Here is a 22,938-nt window from a genome sequence, read left to right as displayed (position 1 = left end):
ATATATATACAGCCAAGTAGACAGAGAGCTGCTAAATAAACAGCAGAGAACACCCACATGCATTAATGAAAGCCTGCAGACAGAGGCGGCCAATTCTATTCCTTGAGAAAAATGTAGTAAACATTTAAAATGGTGCATTCAGTATTGGAAAGAGATCCCAGGTTAATTTGAAAAATCATTGGTTTTATTTTCCAAAAAGGAATTTTCTATACGTCTGGCATAAATAGTTGGACAGTATAAAAGAAAACAGGAGCCTCTAAGTGGTGTTGCAGTCAAAATTATTTTCAAATTATTTAATTTTAGTAAAGCATTATTGGCATTATTTTAAAGACTGTAAATCACACATTTTTGTTGAATTGTTATTTATTCTTTTTTTTTTCCTTTTAGAAAATGTGCCTGTTCCAACTCATTAGCAAGCCGGAATCCAGACTAATTGGTCATCTAACTTTTCACTCAGGTACACTGTGACAATGTTTACTTGTATGTAAGCAGATCTCAACTAAATGCTACAAGTTAAAAACAGACAGACTAGACAACTCTCACAACTAAATACATCTAATTAAATATTAACTAAAAGGTAGAGAACTAAGAGGAGAAAAGTGAAAACATGGGATTCAACAGCATCCTCTCCTAAATATAGTAAAGACAAAAAAAAAAAAACATTTCCATTTTCCTGAAAAATGTTTCTCCTCCATGTTCTTTCATCCCTCATCTTCCCATCATAAGCATTAAGGTGGCAATGTTGAAAACCAAGAAATTAAATTTAAAAAATAACAGTCACATTTTATTCAAAACTGTCCACATGCAAGGTTGGTAAAAATAGTCATTTGCCTCATTTGTCAAATCTGTCAGTCCTGTGATGGACTGGCTGCCTGTCCAGGCATGAGCTGGTTTGAGTTTCCAACAGTTTATTCTTGAGTAAAAATGCCAAGTTTTCATGGTATAACAGAATTCATACCGCCGTAAAACAAAGTATCAAAAACAAATCTCATTCCTTTCGTTTAAAAAGCAGGAGAGCAGTAATTATTCATACTGCCATTAAAATACAGCTTGCAATTCTTTTATCCTCAACAGTTTTTAATTTTGATCATTTTGGTTAAAAAAATATATTCCATATTTGGAAACTCAAACCAGCTCAATATTTTTTACTCATAAATTTAATAGCAGTGACAAAATAATGTCTCTTCTGTAGTTCTGCTCTTTAAAAGGCAACATTGGGTTGAAAACAAGCATAAAATAGCTGGTCTTTGGTTTCCACAGTTTTTCAACAACCAAATTTGTCACAAAATGAGATAAAAACTGCAGTAGCCCTCTTCCATCCCTTTCACCAGTAATGCACAGAAACAAGTAAGGCAATGATAACACTGGTGTACTCTATAGTACCATCCAGTCACTCCAGTGTTTTATCAAAAGACCTTTAAACCCTTTCAATGGAGCGAGAAACAACTTAGCTGGTGTGAAACCGTTTTTTAAAACTGCAACAATCCTCAATATCAACTGGACAATGTCTCGTCCAAAAGGTACCAGAACTTTCACCAGTTTCTCTCATCAGATACATACTGGAGGTCTTTAGTTACCCAATATATGTGTGGGTTTTCTTTGTGATTCTCCAGTCAAAAACATATGTGCCATGCAAACCGGCAGTCTAAATTGACATTGATCAACAAGTCATGTCCACTTGGCTGCAATGGCCTCCTGTGAGCTGTTTGCTGGGACAAGTTCCAGCCCTGCCTTTCTCCCTGAACAGGACAAAGCAGATGGCAAAGAAAATAGATGGATAAGGTGCTTAGTGTCAACTCTACAATCAGACAGATTTTGAGATTAAAACTTGGCACAATGTAAGCATTTTGAAGAATTTGATACATCAAATGCTTAAAAACTCATGCGCAATTCTGCAGTGCCTGTTCAATCTGTGCTTTGTGTGTACATACTGGACTAAAGCTCCAGTGCTGAGCAACAATCCCCAGATGTCAAGTATTAAAAACTGGCAACAAATATAGGGTTAGCCAATTAAACAAAGAAAGAGGAAAAAAATGCTTTATCTTTTCTTGAAAGAGTAAAATACAAAAGAACCAGTTGGTATCAAGAATAAAATGGCATTATATCAAGTCTGGAAAAAAAAAAAAAGATTTAGGACTAGGCATGGATCAGTAAGAAACAATATGTTAACCGTGAATAAAAAAATCATGGGTTCTAAAATTAAATTATATAATACGATCAAAAATTTATTAAAAGCCACTTACAAGCTAGCATGTAGTATGTCAACTGTAGTTTTAAAACAGAAGACTCCTTTCACAAAATACTAAGGCAGAAATGTGGCTCCTTTTTGGTGAATTAGTTCACATATATGGGCAAGCCAACTTTGAGGGTCAATGGAGTAATTAAGTCAAAATATAGTTTGTATGAGCAGACTGCTGCTGGATTTAAACTGTAAACAAGACTCTAAAATCACAGAGAAGAGTAAGAAGGTGACATATACAACACTTACTTACTAAGGTAGGTAAACAGAACATCAGGATCAGAATGCATCGCTTAATATTTTGCAGTGACAGATTAACACATTTGAGTGACTTGACTAAGGTTTTAGATCACAGCTGCCAAGATACCATAGGAGGAATGTTTTGTTGGCCTAAAGCCACAATTTTCAGTCCCAAACAAAAGATTCTTCAAGGAGTTGTGTTATCAAGAGCCCCTTCTCCACTAACACGCTGGCCGGTCAATGTCTAATTTGGTTCTAGCCAAGTTGGGTGGGTCTCCATCGGCAGTGTGTTCCTCATTATGTGGGCGTGAATACTGGCAGGAACGTGGGTGGGAATGTTGGAACGTGACTCTACAAGAGCTGTGGAGGTCATTTTCCCATCTACCCTCATCGGCTAGTTTCTCCAAACATTTGTCGGTATGCGTGTCTGTGGCAGGTTGCCCCATCCAGTTGACACTGAATGCGCTTTTCTGCAAGTACCACCATCTTCGCTTGTCCAGGAACATTAATCCATGGCCCAATTAATGAATGCAATCGCTTGCCCGCAACACCTGAGTTGGCCTGGCTTACGTCACCCCTGAGGTGGTTTAAAAACACTGGATGAACCAAGCAGGATCTGCAAATTGGGACAAATCTGGCCAAAGCTGACTGGAGAAAAATACTCATTTAAAGACACGCCTGTCGAGAAAGGGCTTAAGTCACTTTTCGCACAACTATAGGCAAGAACTTCTGCAATGTTTCCGCTTTGCCGTTTCCCATAAGCACTCATGTAATCAAGTTCTATCGAAATGGCAAAGAGGAAACACTCCTTAGGAATTACTGCTGCTGTACGTAGAACCAGTTTTTCAGGGGCAAAGCAAGACAAACAAGCCAAGTTAAGTTCTCAAACTTAAGGAAGCTTATCTCCAAAATTTAGATTTCAACAAACTATAAGAGAGGAAGTAGTGGCTAGATGTTGAAAAAGGTATGAGTGTATAAGGAATGCTGACTTAACCTAATCTTTTGGATGAGTAGATTAAAGTATATATTATATATATAAAATCAGTATACAAAAATTTAAATAAATCATTACTCCTTGAAGCTGGCATTACCTAGCTTATGCCTTGATACCAGTTAATTTCAACCACTTTTGATTATTTTTATCATCACTTGTACTAATGAAGAAGAAATGATTAATCGATCGACATGAACTTACAATGACACACAGTCAGTGCCTGGGTGGTTACAACTGCCTAGTAGTATTTGAGCAGAGAAGAGTGGAGGAGCTCTTTAGGGATGAGTGGCAGCATATTAGAGGTAAGTGGAGAGCCTATCTGACTCTACAGAGCGCGCACACACACACAACATAGTGCTCGCAGTCACCAAGAACAACCTGTGTGTGTTTGCAGAGACTGAAAATTACAGTAATGAGAGCTCTGTCAGCAGCTCCTCCCGCTTCCCTTCAGTTTGCTGATTACAGCCTGTTTGGATAGTTGAAACACAACCACACACACACTCCCACATACAGGAGTAGTTGGCCCACCAATGACCCTTTAATTAATTAACTCTTCCCTGTCTTTAGCCTAGTTGGTAATTTTTCTCCCCATCTCAGAGAAACAAAACATGAATTTAGAAATTTGCCCTCTGACATAACCCTTGCCACACACCCAGTTAGACACACAACTAGGTTTCAATCCATCAACCCTAATCCCTCCACTGACTCTTCTGCTGTCTAATCCAACATCAGAGTATAAACATCTTCCTTGAAGCAAAACAACACAACCGAGCTCTGCTGTTTCAGGACAACATCTATTTGTGTGAAGATAATTGGAGTCTGAGTACATGCATTAGACCGAAGCCTACATGAATAGATCAGTGCGTCTATTTGTGTGGGCATTGGGGTCATGTTGTGCCTCCAGGGTGAATTGTGTCCATGTGGGTCTGATTACATGAAGGTGCAGTCTGCAATCAGAGATGCAGCTCTGTGATACAACCTGTTGGATTATACAAGGCCACAGCTAATCCTGCCAACTGCTGCTGGTCTTTTCTAAAACTGGAGCCAAACTGGAGTCATGGTCGGTTGGATAACTTATATCCAACAGCCTCTTAGAGTTACATCGCTAAGGGAAGAGTCGTGGGGTATTGTTGAAATGATGACTTTTCTTTTTACAACATAATGGATGTTTTATGACCTCTGAGCAGCATGTGGCTTGAGATGTTGACATGCATGACTGGGCTACTTGGTGATTGAGCAAACAAACATAAAAAGCCCTCAGTCTGCATTAAGAGATGCAATATAACTATACTGGATTCTTACTGCTAATTAAGTCAAATATTTGGACGGATAAATGAGTGGACAAACAAATTGATGGACAGGTGGAAAAAGGTTTTAGATAGAAAATGGGCAGGAAACTAGAAAATATTTGAATGAAAATCCATACTATTCCAGAAAGGGCACGACCCATTTGGAGATAGATATGCCCTGCATTGCAAATGATCTTTTCTTGAAAAGTGAAGCAGCTAAAAACATCCTGAATTAATGAAAGGTGGAAAAGATGCAATTTCAGTGGCGTCTTTTCCACATCCTTATTGCATCAGTCCCTTTTTGTTGACCCTGTTCAGTAGTTTTCTTAGAATATTTATCAAAATCGGAATCAGAAGTTTAGATATCAAAACCGGAAAATCATATTAGCCAGAAAAAGCCTAACTGGTCCAACAGCATATTTTATTAGAGGAAAGACTAGGCCCTAGTCTCAGTTTTGTTGAGTTTACACTTCGGCTTGTGGCGAGCAAAGAAGAGAGAGAAATAAGAGCACACACAAACACACACATTTGTTTGAACAGGGCAACAGCAGCCATGGGGTGCAGAGTTTTTTTTTTTTGTATGTGCGTACAAAAGATGCTTGAAGTGGGATAGAAAGAGACTCTGGTCACCAAAAATCAAAGCAGGATGAGAGGAGAGAAGTCAGGGGGTGCAACCATGTGAAGGGGTGCCAAAAAACAGAGTGGGGGGGATGCTACATAAGCAACCCAAATCCCCACATTCAAAAGTTTTCAGGGAACATTCCTGTACATCAAATTAACCATACAGTCAGTTTGTTTATTTATTTTAAAGAGATTTTTTTATACACCTGCAACAGTGACAGGCTGAACAATTAAATGCATTTGCAAGAATATCACAAAAATATGCAATATCTGACATTTTTATTCAGTTTCCTGCACCTCTTTTTAGAGGACACAAAGAAAGTATACATGTCTGTTATGTGGATTTATATGGCTATAAAAAGATGTGCTGCACAATGTTGCTACCTATCAAGGTAACACTACAAACTTTTATCAATTCTTTAAAAAAACACCACAAAGACATTTACAATATTTGCATAGATAGAATGCCAACAACCAGTGCTTGGACTTTAAGTAAGCAAAGTACAAGCCAACACGGGTCACTGACTGAACAGTTTGAAAATATTACTCCTTATGAACATGATTAGAAAATGCATGAAAAAATAAGTCTGATAATAATGGAGTTCATAGCAAAATTCACAACACCCATTTGTTGAGGCTCATAGTTTGTTTTTTTTTTCAACAAATGATTTCTGATTAAGCCTTATAGAAATACCATAGTCTAATGATGGATTACACTGACAAAAATTTAAGTCTTACTGTACAGTAAAGGCAAAATGTCAACATAAATTTTGTGTATTTATTAAAAATAACTACTCTAATCCTAGTCAATGTGCAGCTGGGTAGATTCATTTAAGAATGCTCAAAAAGTGCAGACTGTTTACAAAAAATGAAGAATGCATAAGACTTTGTCCAAGTCGCATATTAAATTGTAATTACAATACTGAAGCTAAAAAAAACAAAAACAAAAAAAACTGAGGATTAAAAACAGAATTTGAGTATTTTCTGAAGTCGTTCAGACATAGTGATATCACAGACTGATTAAGCTATATTAATAGTTGACACACTGAACTCGACTTGCACCAGTGGTGCCGCTCTTATGGCTTTGCGAACAAAAACTAATGTGTGGCATTTGTGTTTACATTTCACATGCTCTGATCAGTACCAAAGCCTTAATGAAATACAAAAATTTGTACCCTGGCAATATTTAGTCAAGCATACAAACACTCATTATTGTCCATTTTAGACTATATTCATTTTAATTTATTTCATATTAAATGTGACCAGAGTTAAATAGCTTGATTTAAGGTCCCCTGGCTGATTATTTAATTAGTATTTAACTGAAGTGCAGAAATATATTTTTTGTGTTTATCTTTTTTGAAAGTAGTTATAGACTATGTATTGCCAAAAAAAGGCTTCTAATAATTTATAATTACCAAGTCATATTTTCAAATTTCCTATCATCTTTTAACATTTTTAAACACAAAAACAAGGTAGGTCGTTGGTGGACTGCCCTATCTGTTCTACCCTCAGGTATATCAGGTTTTCAGGGGGAAACCCTACTTTCACCAAGCCAAAGTAGCAGAACAGTACGGTGAAAAAAGCCTTCAACTTGCTACACACCCACCTGTGATACTGTGTCTGCAGGAACTGAAACTCCTCCTTTATGCGGTCCAGAGTTTCTGGATAGGTTAGTTTCAGTGACTGGGGCGTCCCTGAGGCTGCTGCTGCCGCCGCCGCTGCCGCCGCCACCACTGAGGCTGAAGACCCCGGGGGTGGCTGAAGAGGCGCCTGAGAGAGGGAAAGGAAAAAAAAAAAAAAGAAATCCAATTTATGGTCACTAATGAGAACACCGTGTGCATTTATAAGTGCAGAATAATTGCCAAAAGGGAGTCACTGTTGGCATCAGAACTCCAAATCCTGTCAACAACTTTGTGGTAACAGCTGAGGAATTTTCTGTGGAAAATGACAAGTGGCAATAAAAAAAAGCACATTTTTGCTTTTAATAAGAGCCAATATCTACAACACAATGTTCAAAACATCCACAGGAAGCCATAAAATGTCAATGCCAACAATGTCACTGCTGATCAATGTCCAGGAGGAGCACAGTCTAATGCAGAAATGTCGTCATTGCCCCCAGAGGCAAATCTGAATAGGAGAGCAGTATTCAGATGCATATATGGCCTTGCCAGTCAAATAAAAAGACTGAGTTAATATCTCAATATTAAAGTAGAGCACCATTTTTTTGTTAAGTGGAGGAAAACCCCCCCCAAAAAACACCTCATCATTACTAATGCCCCACCCCCCCCACAGTCTCTGAAGATAGTCTCTCTTCACTGCAGGGTGCACAGCAATTAGGAGAACACAACTGTAGGGGTTATACTGCGAGACAGGCAGACAAAAGGGAGCTGAGAGACGGTCTAAGAGGGTGGTCGGGTCTGTCCGTCTGTCTGTCTGTCTCTGTGTCAAAATAAGGCGAGAGGAAGCAGACAGTTTTGGGGACAGCTGGCTCATAAGCTTCACAACATCTAACCAAGATGGTGATGTTCACTTACTCGAAGGATTTGATTCTGATTTATCTGATGTTAAAAACAACACTAAAGAATCCAGAAATGTGCTTAGTGCGGGATAATTTCAAGCAATCCAAAACTGGACGACCCTAAAAATTACAAAAATTACAGATCAGCTATTGTGCCAGTTTCAGGGTTATATACTGAGGTGTGTTGCAGATGTGTTGATTACTGTGCTCCGCCCTAATTAAAAAAAGCAAAAACAATCAAACTCAGATGTATAACGCAGAATCCCTGGTGGTTTATAAGACCAACAACACTAACGACGCCCATTTCTCTTCAGATGTGCAGCTTTTGATCACACAAATACAGCCTGCGTGTGGAGTAGACTGAGCTACTTCTCAGCAGCTTAATTTCTTGAGTTCAGGCAGAAGGATACAACTTTCCACAGGGTCCCACGTGAACACCAAGGTTTTCTTATTGCAACATCTTCCCCCTAAGGGTGTATTAAAAGAGTGAAACTCAGTTTTTTTTTTTCTACAAATATTCCTAACCAGTAGACATCTTGTTTCTTCTGGCTGCCAGGGGATTTGATTAAAGTATTATCATCCTTTTCCAAAAGGGAACAAAAAGAAATCAGAAAATGAACTGCATTTTATTCCCGTTTGTAGGGAAATTTAATTTTGCATTTGTCAAACAATACATGTAAAAAAAAAAAAAAAGAAAAACTTTTAAAAGTGGTCATACAAATTGAGTTTATGTAGGCATCAAGTTAAACCAGAGTTTTGACATGTTGCAGTTTCAAAACTACTTGAGTTTTCAGAGTGTCATGCAGTTTGGAGTACTTGGGTGACTGGACTTTTCCAGTTGTATTGAGCACAAAGTAATCCCATCCAAGACTGATTGCAGCACACTGTCAGAGAGCTGGCTGAACGAAAGCTAATAGCTTTTTTCTCGCATTTGCAAAAGACAAATAAAAAAACCTCAGCTGTATGAAAAAGTTTCCATTTACAAAAAAAACACAGAAAGTGACTGTGTCTCGAAACCAAGAGCCCACGCATAGTCCACAAGAAAAGAAAAATGAGTTCTTTTACTCAAAAAGAAAAAGAATAAGAATTTCTTTCTTTCTAAACAGGCAATTTCATATTTCACAAGAGCAGAGCTTCTGGGAAGTCCTCATAGGTCCCACCCACTGCAGGATTTTTTCGGTTTAGTAACCACAACCACTTCAAATTTCCGACCAGTCATGCGGTATTTATTGGTAACCACGCAAGAAAAAAAACTTCTCCACATGAGTGTCAAGAACAACATGATGTCATTTTGTCTTTCCAGCACAGAGTCAAAAAATTTAGATGGTATTGGGCTTATGAGCACCACTCATCATTGGTCTTATTAGTAGAACACACTGTTTAAAAAAAACTTTGCGAGCTCTTACTAAGAAAAGGAAAGTTTGGAAAATACTTTTGTTTTAACGATATGAAACGTATACATCATTCAAAGTGAATTTTATAAAGCAAATTTCAACATGAAATGACAAGAAAATGACCTGCATAAACAGGAAAAAGTCAGGACAAATAAACTGCCCACCTTTACAACTAGAGAAAGAAAAACCACACACACACCGAGTTGGTGCTGGTATGAGAGCACAACACATGAGAAACTTCAGGATAGAGCTGCATTCTGTAAAGTCAAAAACAAATTTTGAAAGTTGATTATGTGTAATATTTGCCTCATTAGAAATATAAACACAGATTTACGTTCAAATAAAAATAGCAGAAATGAGTTCACATCTGAACACTTCTCATTTCTAAAGGAGATAGACTAATAGGCAACTTTGTTTTTTCAAAAACAAAATTGCTAAGTAATTCAAACGTGTTTTAATTATTTGCTAATTCACTATGCAGTGCACCACACTGACTTTAGAGGCTTGTAGTGTCTCTACTGAATGGATGGATTTGTAAAAATCTTAATGATTTTGAAAAACAACGTTCTAAATGTCCATTTGAAATGTTTAAGTGCAAACTGTAAGCATGTCCCAAGGCATGTGATGGATTCCAAAATGAAGGCAGTGTAGTGTACTGAATGAATGAGAGAATGCAGAATTTCATGTGCATAAAGTGCATGCTTTAACTTTGAAAAGCTGGAAGTGTGTTAGTCATGCCAGCTATATTGTTATTCTGAAATAACCTGAAGTCGTTCATTAAGGTGGGAAATATGTTCGGCCAATATTGTGACGCTGCAGTGGACATGAACAAGTTGTTGAGAGCCGTTAATATCTGAAAGTTGCTAATAAATGTCCTGGTAAATAAATCATACTCAATCTTTCACAGATGATAGAATCCTCTTTCAGAATTAAGTCCATGTCTTACATACAGTCTAACTCAACAATAAATATGAGACCTGAGTCCAAGACCAAAGTTGTTGACATTTTAAAGCAGGGCTATTCAAATCCAGGCCTTGTGGGTTGAATCATCTCTGTATGCAGTCAGGTTTCCCAGAGTCCTGCTAATACCCTCCTTAGTTGGCTCATGTGTGTTGAAGCAGACACCTAAAAGAGACTGAAAATTACTTTTAGGGACACTACCCTAGAGGAGTGGAGTTAAAGACCACTCCTTTAAAGCAAGACTGAGTTGGACTGAATGGGATATGCAGAAACAATGTTATGCTTTTATAAAGTTTTGGTTCATTTTCATGCAGCACACCTCAAAAATCAAATTGTCTGAACCATGTCATGCAGTTACAACATTCGCTCATATCACAAGAAGCTGCCACTTTGTCTCTTGGTTCACTTCAGTCTGATGATTGTTTTCCCATTGTAAATGGAAAATCCTGCAATATTGGCAGTAAATGATGATAAATGTGGCGACTGTTAAAAAGATCTAGCATCTTGGACACTAATTCATGTCGGGTATAGACAAGAGTGAGACTAAATCCAATGCTGTGAATATCTTATTGGCTCACCAAATGTTTGCATTACTGCATCCTTTTACAAAATTAATATGGGGTACCATTGCAATGTATTTGTGGAAATTATGCATCCCTAAAGTGAAAGAAATCCATGTTTGATTTATGCCAAAGTTCAAATGAGATTTCACACCTGCCTGAAAGAGAAGGACTGTGGTCTGCTTAAAGCGAAGGAAACAGCTTTGGTGTGAATGTAACTTTAGGTTTTGCACTTCAAGTACGACTCCAGTTCTGGTCTGAAACTTCAGGTGCCACTTCTACATTTACACGCCGATCGTGAATCAGGAAGACCTCTTTCACTGTCAGACCCAATGACTAATCAGCATGATGAATTAACTGAAAAAAATGTACTGACAAGTGGGGATGACAGAGGATGGTGCATCACACAACTAAAAGACAGATGAACTCATTCACTGAGACTTCAGACAAATTTCTAGGTTGAACTGTAGTCACTGACAAGGTCAGGAGAACCAATAGCCAAGGAGGAAAATTTCATTTAATTTATTTAACTATTTATTCATTTCAAACAGGTTTTTAAAAAACAAGAAAACATGTAATCAGCAGGACAAGAGAAAGCATGTACATACATAGCCAAGAACAAAATAAGTAGCTTACCACTGCTTTTCTGTTTGAAAAGGAGTAGAAATAAGTTAACATTTAATTCAATCAACTCTTGACTCACTGCAATGAAATTTACAAACTCAATATTTATCAGAAATTTGTAATTAGAACCATCTCATGGTATTCATATGTCTCTTCAATATACTGTGCTAAAGTACCGGCAAATAAACGATATTGCATAAGCAAAAGGATTACAAACTGAAGAACAAAACAGATGGTAGAAAATGGGAAGTGGGCTCATTGTTCATCTTTCTTTCTAACAAGTTGCTCTCAATCTGTCCCCACCAAGAGCATGGAGCGAAATAAACCCACTAACTTTGCTCACTCTGCCCCACCGTTACACACAGTCAATGGATAAACCCGTTCGTTCTCAGTCTTGCTCACACATATGCACACCTCATACCTGACAAGAAAACATGATAAAATACACAATATCTTTCTTCTCATTTTTCACAACGCTTTGAAGCAGGGTAATAAATCTTCCATGGGAAAAAAGAAGGGCACAAAGGTTTTTACTGGCTTCAATTCCCTATGTATTTTAGCTTTTTTTAAATATATATTTCCACTCATTAAAAAAAAAAATAGAAAAAAAAAAGAAAAACTGAGCACTGAACATAAGTTTTTCCCCAACCTCCTGATGACCAACATTAGTCAGTGCCCACTCCTAATCCAGCAAACTGCTGAGCTGCTTTTAAAGTGAGAGGTCAGGACAATAAGGTGACCTGGTGACCTCAAGGGAATAGATCTGAGCAAAGAGTCTCACCTGATAATCCACCAGCCAGTTATTCAGTCCCTCCCAGCTTGAGAGCAAACAAGAGAAACACCATCTGCCCACAAACAAAGCTTGCCTAGATGGAAATTTACTGTTGCACAAATATAGGCCAGGTCTCTTTGCACCTCCTAAACCTGTAGATTAGGTTTCTGGAGTGCTTTATTGACTTTTTGGAAGAAGAAAAAAACATCTTAACCAGAACATGTTAACATGCAAGACCTTGATTTATTCTGTTCAAAGAAGCTATCCATGGAGGCTAGAGTCTGGGCTCATGCTACGCTAGTTGCATGTCTATCTATAGCTCCATGTTCTCAAAAAACCACACTAACATTTACTCTGCCCATACCAACCACAACTGGTTCATCCAATGGAATTTTCTCACCAAGAAGAGATTGACACAAATACAATTCACTACTGAATCATTACTGTGATTCAGAAAGATTCCCATGACCTTGAGTTGGTAATTAGTACCAAATATGAAAGATTAAAAAAAAAAAAAAATACAGAAAACCTTAAAAATACTCTTGAAAAACTATTCATCTGGTCTAAAGTCTTTACTAAGATACCAGAAAATGTGCTACATTGGGCTCAGTTTTCTCTGGCTATATGGATAAGATGTATAATGCAGACCCTCCCCCAACATATTGCTGCAAACTTGTTTCCATCATTTAAAAGACAAATTACTTAAAATAATTCAGCTGCTTGGAAGAAGTTTCACTGGTCAAACAATGCTGTCAAGATGTGGAAGATAGAGAAACACATCACTCTTAAGATAATAGTAATTGAAAAGTGGGTAGAAATCCAAAGCAACTGACCAGATAATATCTTGTCGTTCAGTCAAAAGCAGAATGTTAATAAAGCATGACAATTATCAAAACAGGCAAGGTCAATTACTTGAAAACTGATACTAAATTCATTTATTCTATGTTTTCTGTCAAGTTATGTTTCAATATTATGACAAATATATCAATAGTCATAATTGGAAAATGTTAATCATTTATATTGTCAGCATTTATAATAATTTACAAGATCCTGAGGGATAGCATACTGCTAGCACTACTTTTTAACTCTTTCTTGCTTTCTAGAGTTTTGATCGATTCGGGCCTAAAAAATTCCATCCAGATTGTGTCTGAGCCCAATCCAACCCAACTACTTAACTTTGATTATAGGCCTCAAACCTGAAGTAAGCCCGACATATTATCTTAATTAAGATTTTGCTGCTTTTGTTTGTGTGATTGGTAGGAAAGGAACAGGGTGTGGCAGCATGCGCATTGTGCAGTGCACACCACCTTTTGGAGTATAATTAACCTATGTTTGAAAACATCACAGGTTGCTGTAGAAAATTGAGAAATTAACAACAGTAGTTTTCAAATACTTGGTCATGAGCATCCCATGTGGGCACTCTGAAAGCCTAAACTGGTCCTTCACTGAGAAAGACATGAGAACTTGTGATTAAACAAACTCTTGTTTGAACTCATCTTAAAATGAACAGATGGGCTGGTTTACCTGTGAGCTGAAACATGGGCAATGGGGAAAATAAAAAATTAAAAAAATTGGAAAATAGCACACTTAAACACACACAATATACTTATTCTGGCCACAATGCATTTAAGAGAAATGGTACAGGATTAGAAAAGTCTAACTGGCAGTTTCAGAGTGATGGTAGAGCGCATGTAGAAAAGCAACTGCCTTTAAAGTGATTAAAAGGTAATGGATCAGGCAAAGCTGATTCCAGTGTAATACTGCGCAAGTCTGTGGAAAATTGAAGAAATAAAGAAAAAATACAAAGCCACAAGACTTTATAGTTCTACAACTGCAGGCTAAAACAGGTGAGAACATCATATCTTTGACCATCACTTATCGCTGAACCTGGGCTTAATTTCCTCACCGAGTTTAAAATAAACCTATAATTTCTGTCAAGAAGGGTTTTTAACTGGCTAATAATCTATGACATATTCTACGCGTGCTTATGTTTACTTTATCATTTACAGTGTCCTGAAAAATTCTAACTGTACCTGTATTTTAAAGTTTGCATCGGTCAGAGAACTTGGTTAAAAGAAAAAAAAGTTGTGGGACCTTCTTTGAGTATATCAAAGTGTGATTGTGTTAAAACTGAAAACAAAGACTCGAAACATTTTCAACAATTTGACCACATGCATAAAAATACAAAAAGGTACCATTACCAGCGTGACATTCCCTGAATAAAATCAATATGTTTTCATTTAAGTTCCCTCTGATTACACCACAAGAACCAAACCACCATGAGCTCACATCCTTGGTTTAAACCCCTCACCCTCAAAACATGTGCACACAAACACATTCATTTCTACGACAACACACCCACACATGCTCACTCCTGACAATAAGTGGATCTGTGCATAGTGCAGTGTTCCACAAGTATTTATGAGCACACATGCAGTTTATTGCAATCAGACATGCCCATAGTGTTCATCTGTCAGCTCAATTATACTATTCAGTTTCCTTATTAAAAAAGAGCCAGCACTGTTTTGATTTATTGCAGCCATCATTTTGTTTATTTAAAAACATCTTTTGGAGATTAAAAATTGTGGAATTGTAATTAAAGACAGGAACAATACTTTTTGTTTCATTTCAAGCTGTAAACAGGCAAGTGATCTAATCCACCTCAAATAATACCACATTGTACTGTATCTCAAAATGGAAGAGGGATTCATTGCACTTCTAGTGTCAGTCTAAAATAAATATTTCTGAAAAGATTTTTTTCATGTACTTTTACTGCTTTGTGTACAGTTACAGACTTTTATTGTTCATACTAAAAGATAGGGGATGGAAGATTGAAACAGGACCAGCTAAAGCCAAGAGGCCAAAATGGCCAAGTGACTAGATTTACCAGTAAGAATTTGGTTTTAGTCTTGAAATGTCTAATAAGGGTCAGACCTGCATCCTGATACTGGATAAACATCTTACAAAGCAAATATGTTTGGTGAGGGAGGCAGGAGGGTGGGAGTGGATTTCACTTCTGCATGAAACAGCTTTTTATTGGTGGGTTGGGGGCAGCACGTTAAACCAAACACCACTTCTAAGCAATGACGAGAAGCAAGAAATTTTGCTTCATTTTGTTATTAACCAGTGCAGAATGGATTAGTTAATAGTTAGGAATTGAAGTGGTTCATAAAAAAATAACTGTTACAGAGGTCTACATATTAAAGGCAGATGACATTGCACAGGGATAAAAGACGGACCAATGAACCCCAGATTTAGGTCGTTTCTTACAAGCACAGCAACAAAGGCTGGTTATGCTTCGTCATTTATTGGAATTTTAATTTTCTGAGCCAGGTTATTCAGATATGGGTTGAAATATAAGGCAATCACTGTTGGCTTATTCCTGAATAAATTTACCTCCCGGTTGACAAAATATAAACTCCTAGGTTATTTTGTCTGTTTTAATTCAGTAAAACTAGTTAAAATAAAATTATGGGTGTAAAGGTCAAGAAAACTAATTTGGACACAGTTAAGCATCGTTCACAAAGGGAATTTGGAATGTAATAAAATTTGTTTTGGGAGACCATAGCCTTACAAAAAAAAAAAAAATAAAAAAAAATAAATAAATTGCAAAGGGCCCATAAATCTAGGCCATAGTATCAAATCTTGTGCTCTTGAACAGTCTAGTAATCACACTTAATGGGTCCCTGACATTACATCCCTTTTATGTTGCACCAGGACTGAGAGTTTGGCCATTTTAGAAATGCATTTTTTTTTTACTCATTTTACATTTGTTTAGTGATACAAAAAATCAAAAAAGAAAAAAAAAAAAACATAAACCTAGTCTATCGTTTAAATGAAATTATGACTATTACATGCTCTTTAGAATCTTACCCAAGAGATTATTTTTTTATTTTGTGGCTCAAATGAAATTTGTAGTAATCCTTTCAGTAAAAGGCCATCAACCGTAGGTACCACCATCTTAAAGTAATATGTTTGAAAGGGAGAAGGAACCATTTTCCACAGATTTTATGAGAAATTCACTCAGAACTGACACCAAAGTGTGTGCAATTGAAGTGAAATGGTAACATAAGGATTCACTCAAGATATATAAAGCCTTTTCTTAAGGATACAAAAGAAAAAGTCAAACTTGTTTCATGTTACACAAATAATCTGATGCACAAATTAACTAAGGTAAGAGTGAGCCAAAAAGATCAGCACGATTTACTTTAAAAGCACCACGGATGTCAGCAAACTTTTACTCCTCAATTTTTCCTGAAGTTGTAGGTCAGTTGACTCATCCCTCCAGCCAAGTCCCAAATGCTGCCAAATGAAGGTCCGTTTCCTTTGACTGGACCAAATTTTTCTCTCACTCAGCTGAACAGATGATTTGATGCTGCCTCCCTTCAGAAGGCTCAACCCATTAGTCCAGCCACTAATTACACTGCTTACCCACATCAGAGTAAACACCCACCAATCTCTCCCTCACTCTTTTCCATCAAACAAACAAACGAGAACACAGTGACAAAAGGAAGGAAAAATGACTTTAATGCACATGAATCCATTGCCGAGACCATGTATCTGGACTTTCCTTAAAAGTATTACAATTTAGCCTCAAAATATACAAAACAGGACTGTTACTCATTGCCACTCATTGAAATTGTTAGACCAGCACACAAACCTCTCATATCTTCACCTCCCCCACTGTACATCAAGTAGCCATCAGCTTGGCCTGCTGCTGAAGAAATTTGCCTGCAACCTCCCAATGATTACTTCACATTGACGGTCTGTGAGGCACCTGTTTCATTAATGCCACACATCTTTTCTTTTTCAGCACCCCCGGCCCCACCATACCTCTCGTCTTTTTCCTCCCACACGCCTCGTTATTCAAATTTCCCTGCTGTCAGCCCGCATTAGCAAAGCACTATGATTTGTCAGCTGCCTTAATTGCTGGAGGTGCCTTCTCTTAATAGGCAACACCCCCTTAGCTTGTTTGCTCCTTCCACGAAGACATGCTTCTGGAGAAGCTTGTGTACACCTTCAGATTTTTTTCCCCTTAATTTCCCTTGGCCTTTTCTATCCCTCTCCCTAATTGCCGGCTGACCGAAGTGGGCAGGCTGCTGATCGATAACTGCACTCTCACCACTGGACAACAGTGGGGATAAAGAGCTAAAAGCATACAAGGACCAGGATAGGGCAGGTTTGATTTCTGCTGGTATTAATGTTTGAGATTCATATTAGTCACTTTAGCCACATTGCCTCTCGTGAGTGTGATCTGACTTGACTTTGTCGGTGTTGGATCACTAAGCTATTAAAGGGTTGGTCTACTTAGAACAACAAAAAATTTGATGTCCAAAGAAAATGTAAAAGTTGTGTTTGTAGAGGTGCAAATTATACTGAATTGCAAGGGCCATCACTATATCCATACGTACAGCACTCCAATCACAGATTACTTCTGTGCAATATTTGGTAGGCTGATAAAAGGCCATGTTCACACAGCAAGTCTTGATGTGCAATTCCAATTTTTCGATGAAATCCAATCTCTTTTTTTTTTTGCCATGGTTGTTCATACTAATAATTAAGTGAGACCACAATCAGACTTCTGTGTGAACAGTTTGCGACTCCAGAGCAAACCATACGAGTAGAAGAAGAATGCAGATGTCACACAGCAACGCATTGTTTACAGAAGTAATAATGTATGGATAGACTTAAAAGTTCCTGAGCAACAGAGCTGAGCGAATTGTCACAAGTCATAAGACAAAAGAAGTTAAGAAAAACGTAAGCAAAACTATTATCAATGGCCTGCAGAGAAGTCTGTTTGGATGTGTAGTCAGAACCAGCAGTGGTGGGATTGTGGATGCACTTCACAGATAACAGACTTCTTTCATAATTTATTTCCATAACAATCACTGCCTTATTCAGCCATTGTAGATCTACAGTGACTGGTTTATTCTGGTGCAGAATTATGACTCACATCTCAAGTCAATGACGTAAAACCTGAATAAAATGCAACATGACCATTTAGACCTCAGGAGTTTTGAAAATAGAATTTAATAGCATCAAGTTAGTAGTTAGTAGGCATTATCTGTAGGTTTCTACACACACACACACACAAAAAAAACTATAGCTGTGATTACATCTTTAAAGTTTGCTGGATTATACAAAAATATAATGAATGCAATATGCTGTTTGAAAATAATGGGTGTATTACAATGATTTTATGAAGAGATTAGTTTTATCTACACTAGTGTACTCTGACTGTATGTTTAGAAATATGTGCTGACTGTTTAGCATATACAGTCAGAGCCATAAAAAAACAAATAAAAGGATTTCTGACAAAAAAAGAAAGTGTTATCTTAAATAAACTTACAAAACATTGACGAGGAAAGAAGAAAAATGAGAATCTATTGGATTTCCCTTAATGGAGGTATTATTGAAATCAACAGAAATGAAGGGATTATAAAATATGGACTGAATCATTAGTTCTAAAATCTTCAACAGATTTTTTACTCACCTCAAAGGAAAATATGGAGAAAGCTCTGGGACAATTAGTTTCTTCACCAATTTGTACGGTGGCCCCAAGGTGCAAACCACTTTAACATTAACGAAGCACAATTACAAATTACAAATACACAACATTAACGAAGCACAATTACAAATGCACAACAACATTAACATGTGGCTAGACCGATGTCTCAAAAGGCCCAGTCACAGAACTGCTCCCAGCTTGACCAGCAGACTGAACCCCTGCCTGTGCTCCGTGTTGCCAGTATAATATAAATACATTTGTAATGTACTGCACACTTTTTTTTCCCTGTCATTTAAAGTGAAATATCTCAATTTGAAGTGTTAGGGTATTATGACAGTTTATGTAAAGAAATAAAAACGAATTTAGTCTGTTAGATTTTGTTCACACAGTGACTATAGCACAGTTGACATATTACACTGTAATAAATATTTTTTAAAGTAAAAATTGTAGCTAAGGTTTGACAACTATTATCAAAGTTTGTCTTTACAATAAAATGCCTAAAACATCAAATAAAGTTACGTTTTTTTATTCATATCTTGAAATAGCAAATGCACATTGAATTATGGAATTGTGTTAATATGTTCATGAATACATCACTGTAAAGGTGTGTGTGTGTTCATCAATAAAATTAACTGATCAGGATCAGCTGTATCAAATTTAATTAATTTGCCCCAGAACAATAAAAAAAAAATAAAAAATCACATCAAAAAGTTTGAAACATTGTCCTTTGTTTTTTTTTTTTTCATTCCTATACATAATAATGTGTGAGAGATTGTGTCAGTGGCATTCATTAACTTGAAATACTTTGCAGAACAGCAATTTACGAGATTCGGTCCATTTACTTGCATTAGCTTGCTGGTAGATAAGTCACTTTCAATATGGCGGACGCTATAATGTATTGCAACAATGGACCGACCCGCTCAAGTGATAACTTTTGGTTCAAAAGCACTGTCGTCCAATCAGCGATCTCTCAGGTCTCCAACTGGGACATACCCTTTCCGTTTTCTTAATGTTGTAGTGCTTCGTTAATTTTGTTGTGTTTTTTAAATTTGTAATTGTGCTTCGTTAATGTTGTGTTTTTAACTTTGTAATTGTCCTTCGTTAATGTTGTTGTTTTGATTTTGTTGGAGTGGTTTGCACCTCAGGGCCACCGAAAAATTTGACTGAAGAGAACTTGTCAAAAAGACAAATGGTAAATTTCATTGTCTGGTTGCTACATCCTTAAATAAAAGCTATACATTCTCCAACTTTTTGTTTTCTTTCATTGTTTGTTTTGATCCATTTCTATGTCAAAAAAAAGAAAGAGTAAAGAAAAGGGACTCAAGCTTCCTGTGAATTAAATATAAATGAAGGTCTGGCTTTTTTTATTAGTTTTGTAGAGTGCCTTTAAGTAGTGCAGACATACCAACATTCATACCACTTTCCCACTTTCGAGTGTATAGTGGGAGCTTAATGGTACAGAACCATATTGCACTCAGCGTTACGATGTCACTTTGTGATGGTAGGGATAATTTCAAGGTCAAGTGACCTGATTATAGTCACTTATTTGACACAGCATAACATTATGCAGAGTAGTTGAATCAATGCAAGATCTGGGAGAAAGAACCACCCAATACCTTTTCAGTTTTAGACAGGTAGTAAGTGACAAAAACCACCACAGAATGCAAACAGAAGGGTTCTGCTTCCAGGTTCAGAGGAAAATGTAAATATATAGTACTTCTCTATATTCCAGTAAAATATTGGGTTAAAAATGATGCCACAATTGGAGAAAATGGTTTCCATTTTTTTTAATAAATCAGCATTTATATATGTTAACAAAAAAAATGCAAAAGGGGATTGTTTACAACTTATGTTTGGGTTGTCCTTTTCCAGCTACAACACAAATTCTCTGTCTGGCTACATGATGATCACAAAAATAATTTCTGCAAATATAATCAAGTAAGCCACTTTTTTCAAACCCTTTTCCTTCATTACAATTGTCCTATGCTTCAGCATGCCAGCCAATGAAAATACATAAAATATAGGCATCAAGAGTCATGAAAGTCCATTCAACGGGTCAAATGTAGTACTGGCAGGATTTCGATATCTGGCACTTTTAATATTCCAATAAATATTGCATCCCAGCAGTTCTTTTTGATTAGTATGTTGCATATACAGCTGGATTCAATATCTTCTACAACGTTTGTTCTGAGGAAATGTACTAAAAACCACTTTAACCAGTTCCTAATGAAAACCTAAGACTACACTTATAATTGCGATCTGCAACGTCTTCCCTGTACTGTCGGTTCCAAGGTAAATCCTTAGGAGGATGCTGCAGTTAGGGTTACCAAACTGGCACTAAAAATGTTTCTGCTTTAATGCCGTTTTGCTAATTAATTCTGTCTGCATTTGTTGGAAAAAGCTGAAGAATCTAAACCAGCACATCAAGCCAGCCACATCCTACACCCGATCCTTGCTCATCTGCTGCCTCTGGCATCAGACTGGATCCCAAAGTCATCTGAGAACATATAAAGATTTAAGAAATGTTCTGCATGGTACTTACCCTTTGGTACAACATATTACTTATTGCTAGTAATATGCAATAATTTGTGTGTAAAAAAAAATAAATAAATTAATAAATTTTAAAACGTTAGAATTTGGCTGTCTCTTACTTGGGAGAGTAATTACTCGCTAAAAAGATTCAATAACACAGTGTTCCTATAAAAAATATCAAGTTTCAACCAGACACCAGGAATCAGGAAGAGGTTCGGTCATAAGGAGCTATAAAGATTAAGGTTAAATTACAGCCAGTTGTCTGTGACCACAAAGTCTCCTTCGGTCTTTAAAAAAAAATAAAACTAAAGACCGGATTAAAAACAAACCAATCCACTGCTGTAAGATTCTAGGACATGTGTGCTAAATATTTATGCAGTGCATGGGTCTAATTCTTTGAACCATTTAAACAGCCACTGATGACAGGTTGCTGCCACCCTTGCGTTTGCAGAGATTAAACAGTTTGCCGGGTTGAGTGGCCCTTGACTGCGCAGCTCAGACGAGAGCTGCTGACGGCCGGAGCACATGTTAGCGTCGAGATCTGCGGCGGGCTGAAACGAAACATGGGGGGCGCTGGTCAGAATGTCCCACCCAGACCCTCCGCAGTCTGCTCCGCTCACCCCGGGATGCCTGCCCATACATTAAGATGTGGTCTGGAGCTCTCACAGGAACACAGCGTGGAGAGGCTGGATGAGAGGGATCGGGTTTACAGTGCAAACCGCAGACCCACAGTCTGCCTCCTGTGCTGCCTTCCTGCACTTAGCCGTACTAAATACACAGCTGCTGGTGTGTGTGCACGCGCGCGTCCAGTGTTTCTGTATGGGCTTCATGTATGGTGGGTGGAGGGGAGATTCAGATTGCTTTTATAAAGCAAAACTAGATGCAGGTGGGGAAAAACATAAATAAATGTATGATAGTTGAGCAATTTCATTCATTCATATGAACAAAAGCACCTTCTAGGTGTAGAACATCTACTTAAAGTTAAGTCATAGTGAGCCTGTACTGATTTCAGCTAACAGGCATGAAACTCAAAACACTGTTGGGGGTAGGGTGGAGGGTGGCATGACTGAGGGATACAGAAGAGGGTTAGGCAAATGAGCATAGCTTAATTGATACTTCTCCCAGTCAGAGGACCAGCGTTTATCCATTTGAGTCTGTTCAAAAAGTGCTCCACCTAAACTCCACTAAAGTAAATTAAAGCCATTTCAGCATGAAATTCTCTCTCCATCATAAAACAGCATGGGTAATTCATATATTTATAAATTTTTAGAGCTATGTTACCAGCTACTAAAAAAGGAACCGTGTGGATTGAAAAATCAGATCAAGCTTCTCATGAGATGGGAAGATAATTTAAGAAAGTGTGGCAACAAAGCAAGGCTGGTTTATCAACAGCTGCGGTTTCTAAACCACAAAAGATGTTTCCTCATATGTAGTTCTCTGCGTTTATGGAGTGCAGAGTATTCTCCCTTTTCTCTTCCTCACATGTGCCATCTTGTTGCATCACAAAGCAGCACATTTTGCTGTTTAAAAACAATTTCAGGACTCTTATGGTGTAGACTAGAAACTAAAGAAGCATCACCCATCATTCTTAATAATGTAGCAGTGTTTAAAAACTGGCAACCAGTAAGTTTTTCTGCCTTGTAGGTTGGTTGCCTGAGCAGATAGTGTGACTAACTAAACAGCTTTT

At 37.4% G+C, this 22,938-nt stretch overlaps 1 protein-coding gene across 5 annotated transcripts in view; it reads right to left on the bottom strand.

Annotated features, from left to right (window-relative positions):
* The window catches only part of tle2a (TLE family member 2, transcriptional corepressor a), a 47,066-nt gene that overhangs the window by 22,023 nt on the left and 2,105 nt on the right, over positions 1-22,938 (bottom strand). For all 5 annotated transcript variants that reach the window (XM_044130321.1, XM_044130323.1, XM_044130322.1 and 2 more), the window contains exon 2: positions 6,990-7,153. In XM_044130321.1, the coding sequence (XP_043986256.1) occupies positions 6,990-7,153 (164 nt within the window). The remainder of the gene's footprint in view (positions 1-6,989; positions 7,154-22,938) is intronic.

This window comes from Gambusia affinis, linkage group LG10 (genome assembly GCF_019740435.1).
Source record: "Gambusia affinis linkage group LG10, SWU_Gaff_1.0, whole genome shotgun sequence".
NCBI lineage: Eukaryota > Metazoa > Chordata > Actinopteri > Cyprinodontiformes > Poeciliidae > Gambusia > Gambusia affinis.
The sequence above is the reverse complement of the archived record's forward strand: the minus strand, read 5'-3'. Positions and strand labels throughout refer to the sequence as shown.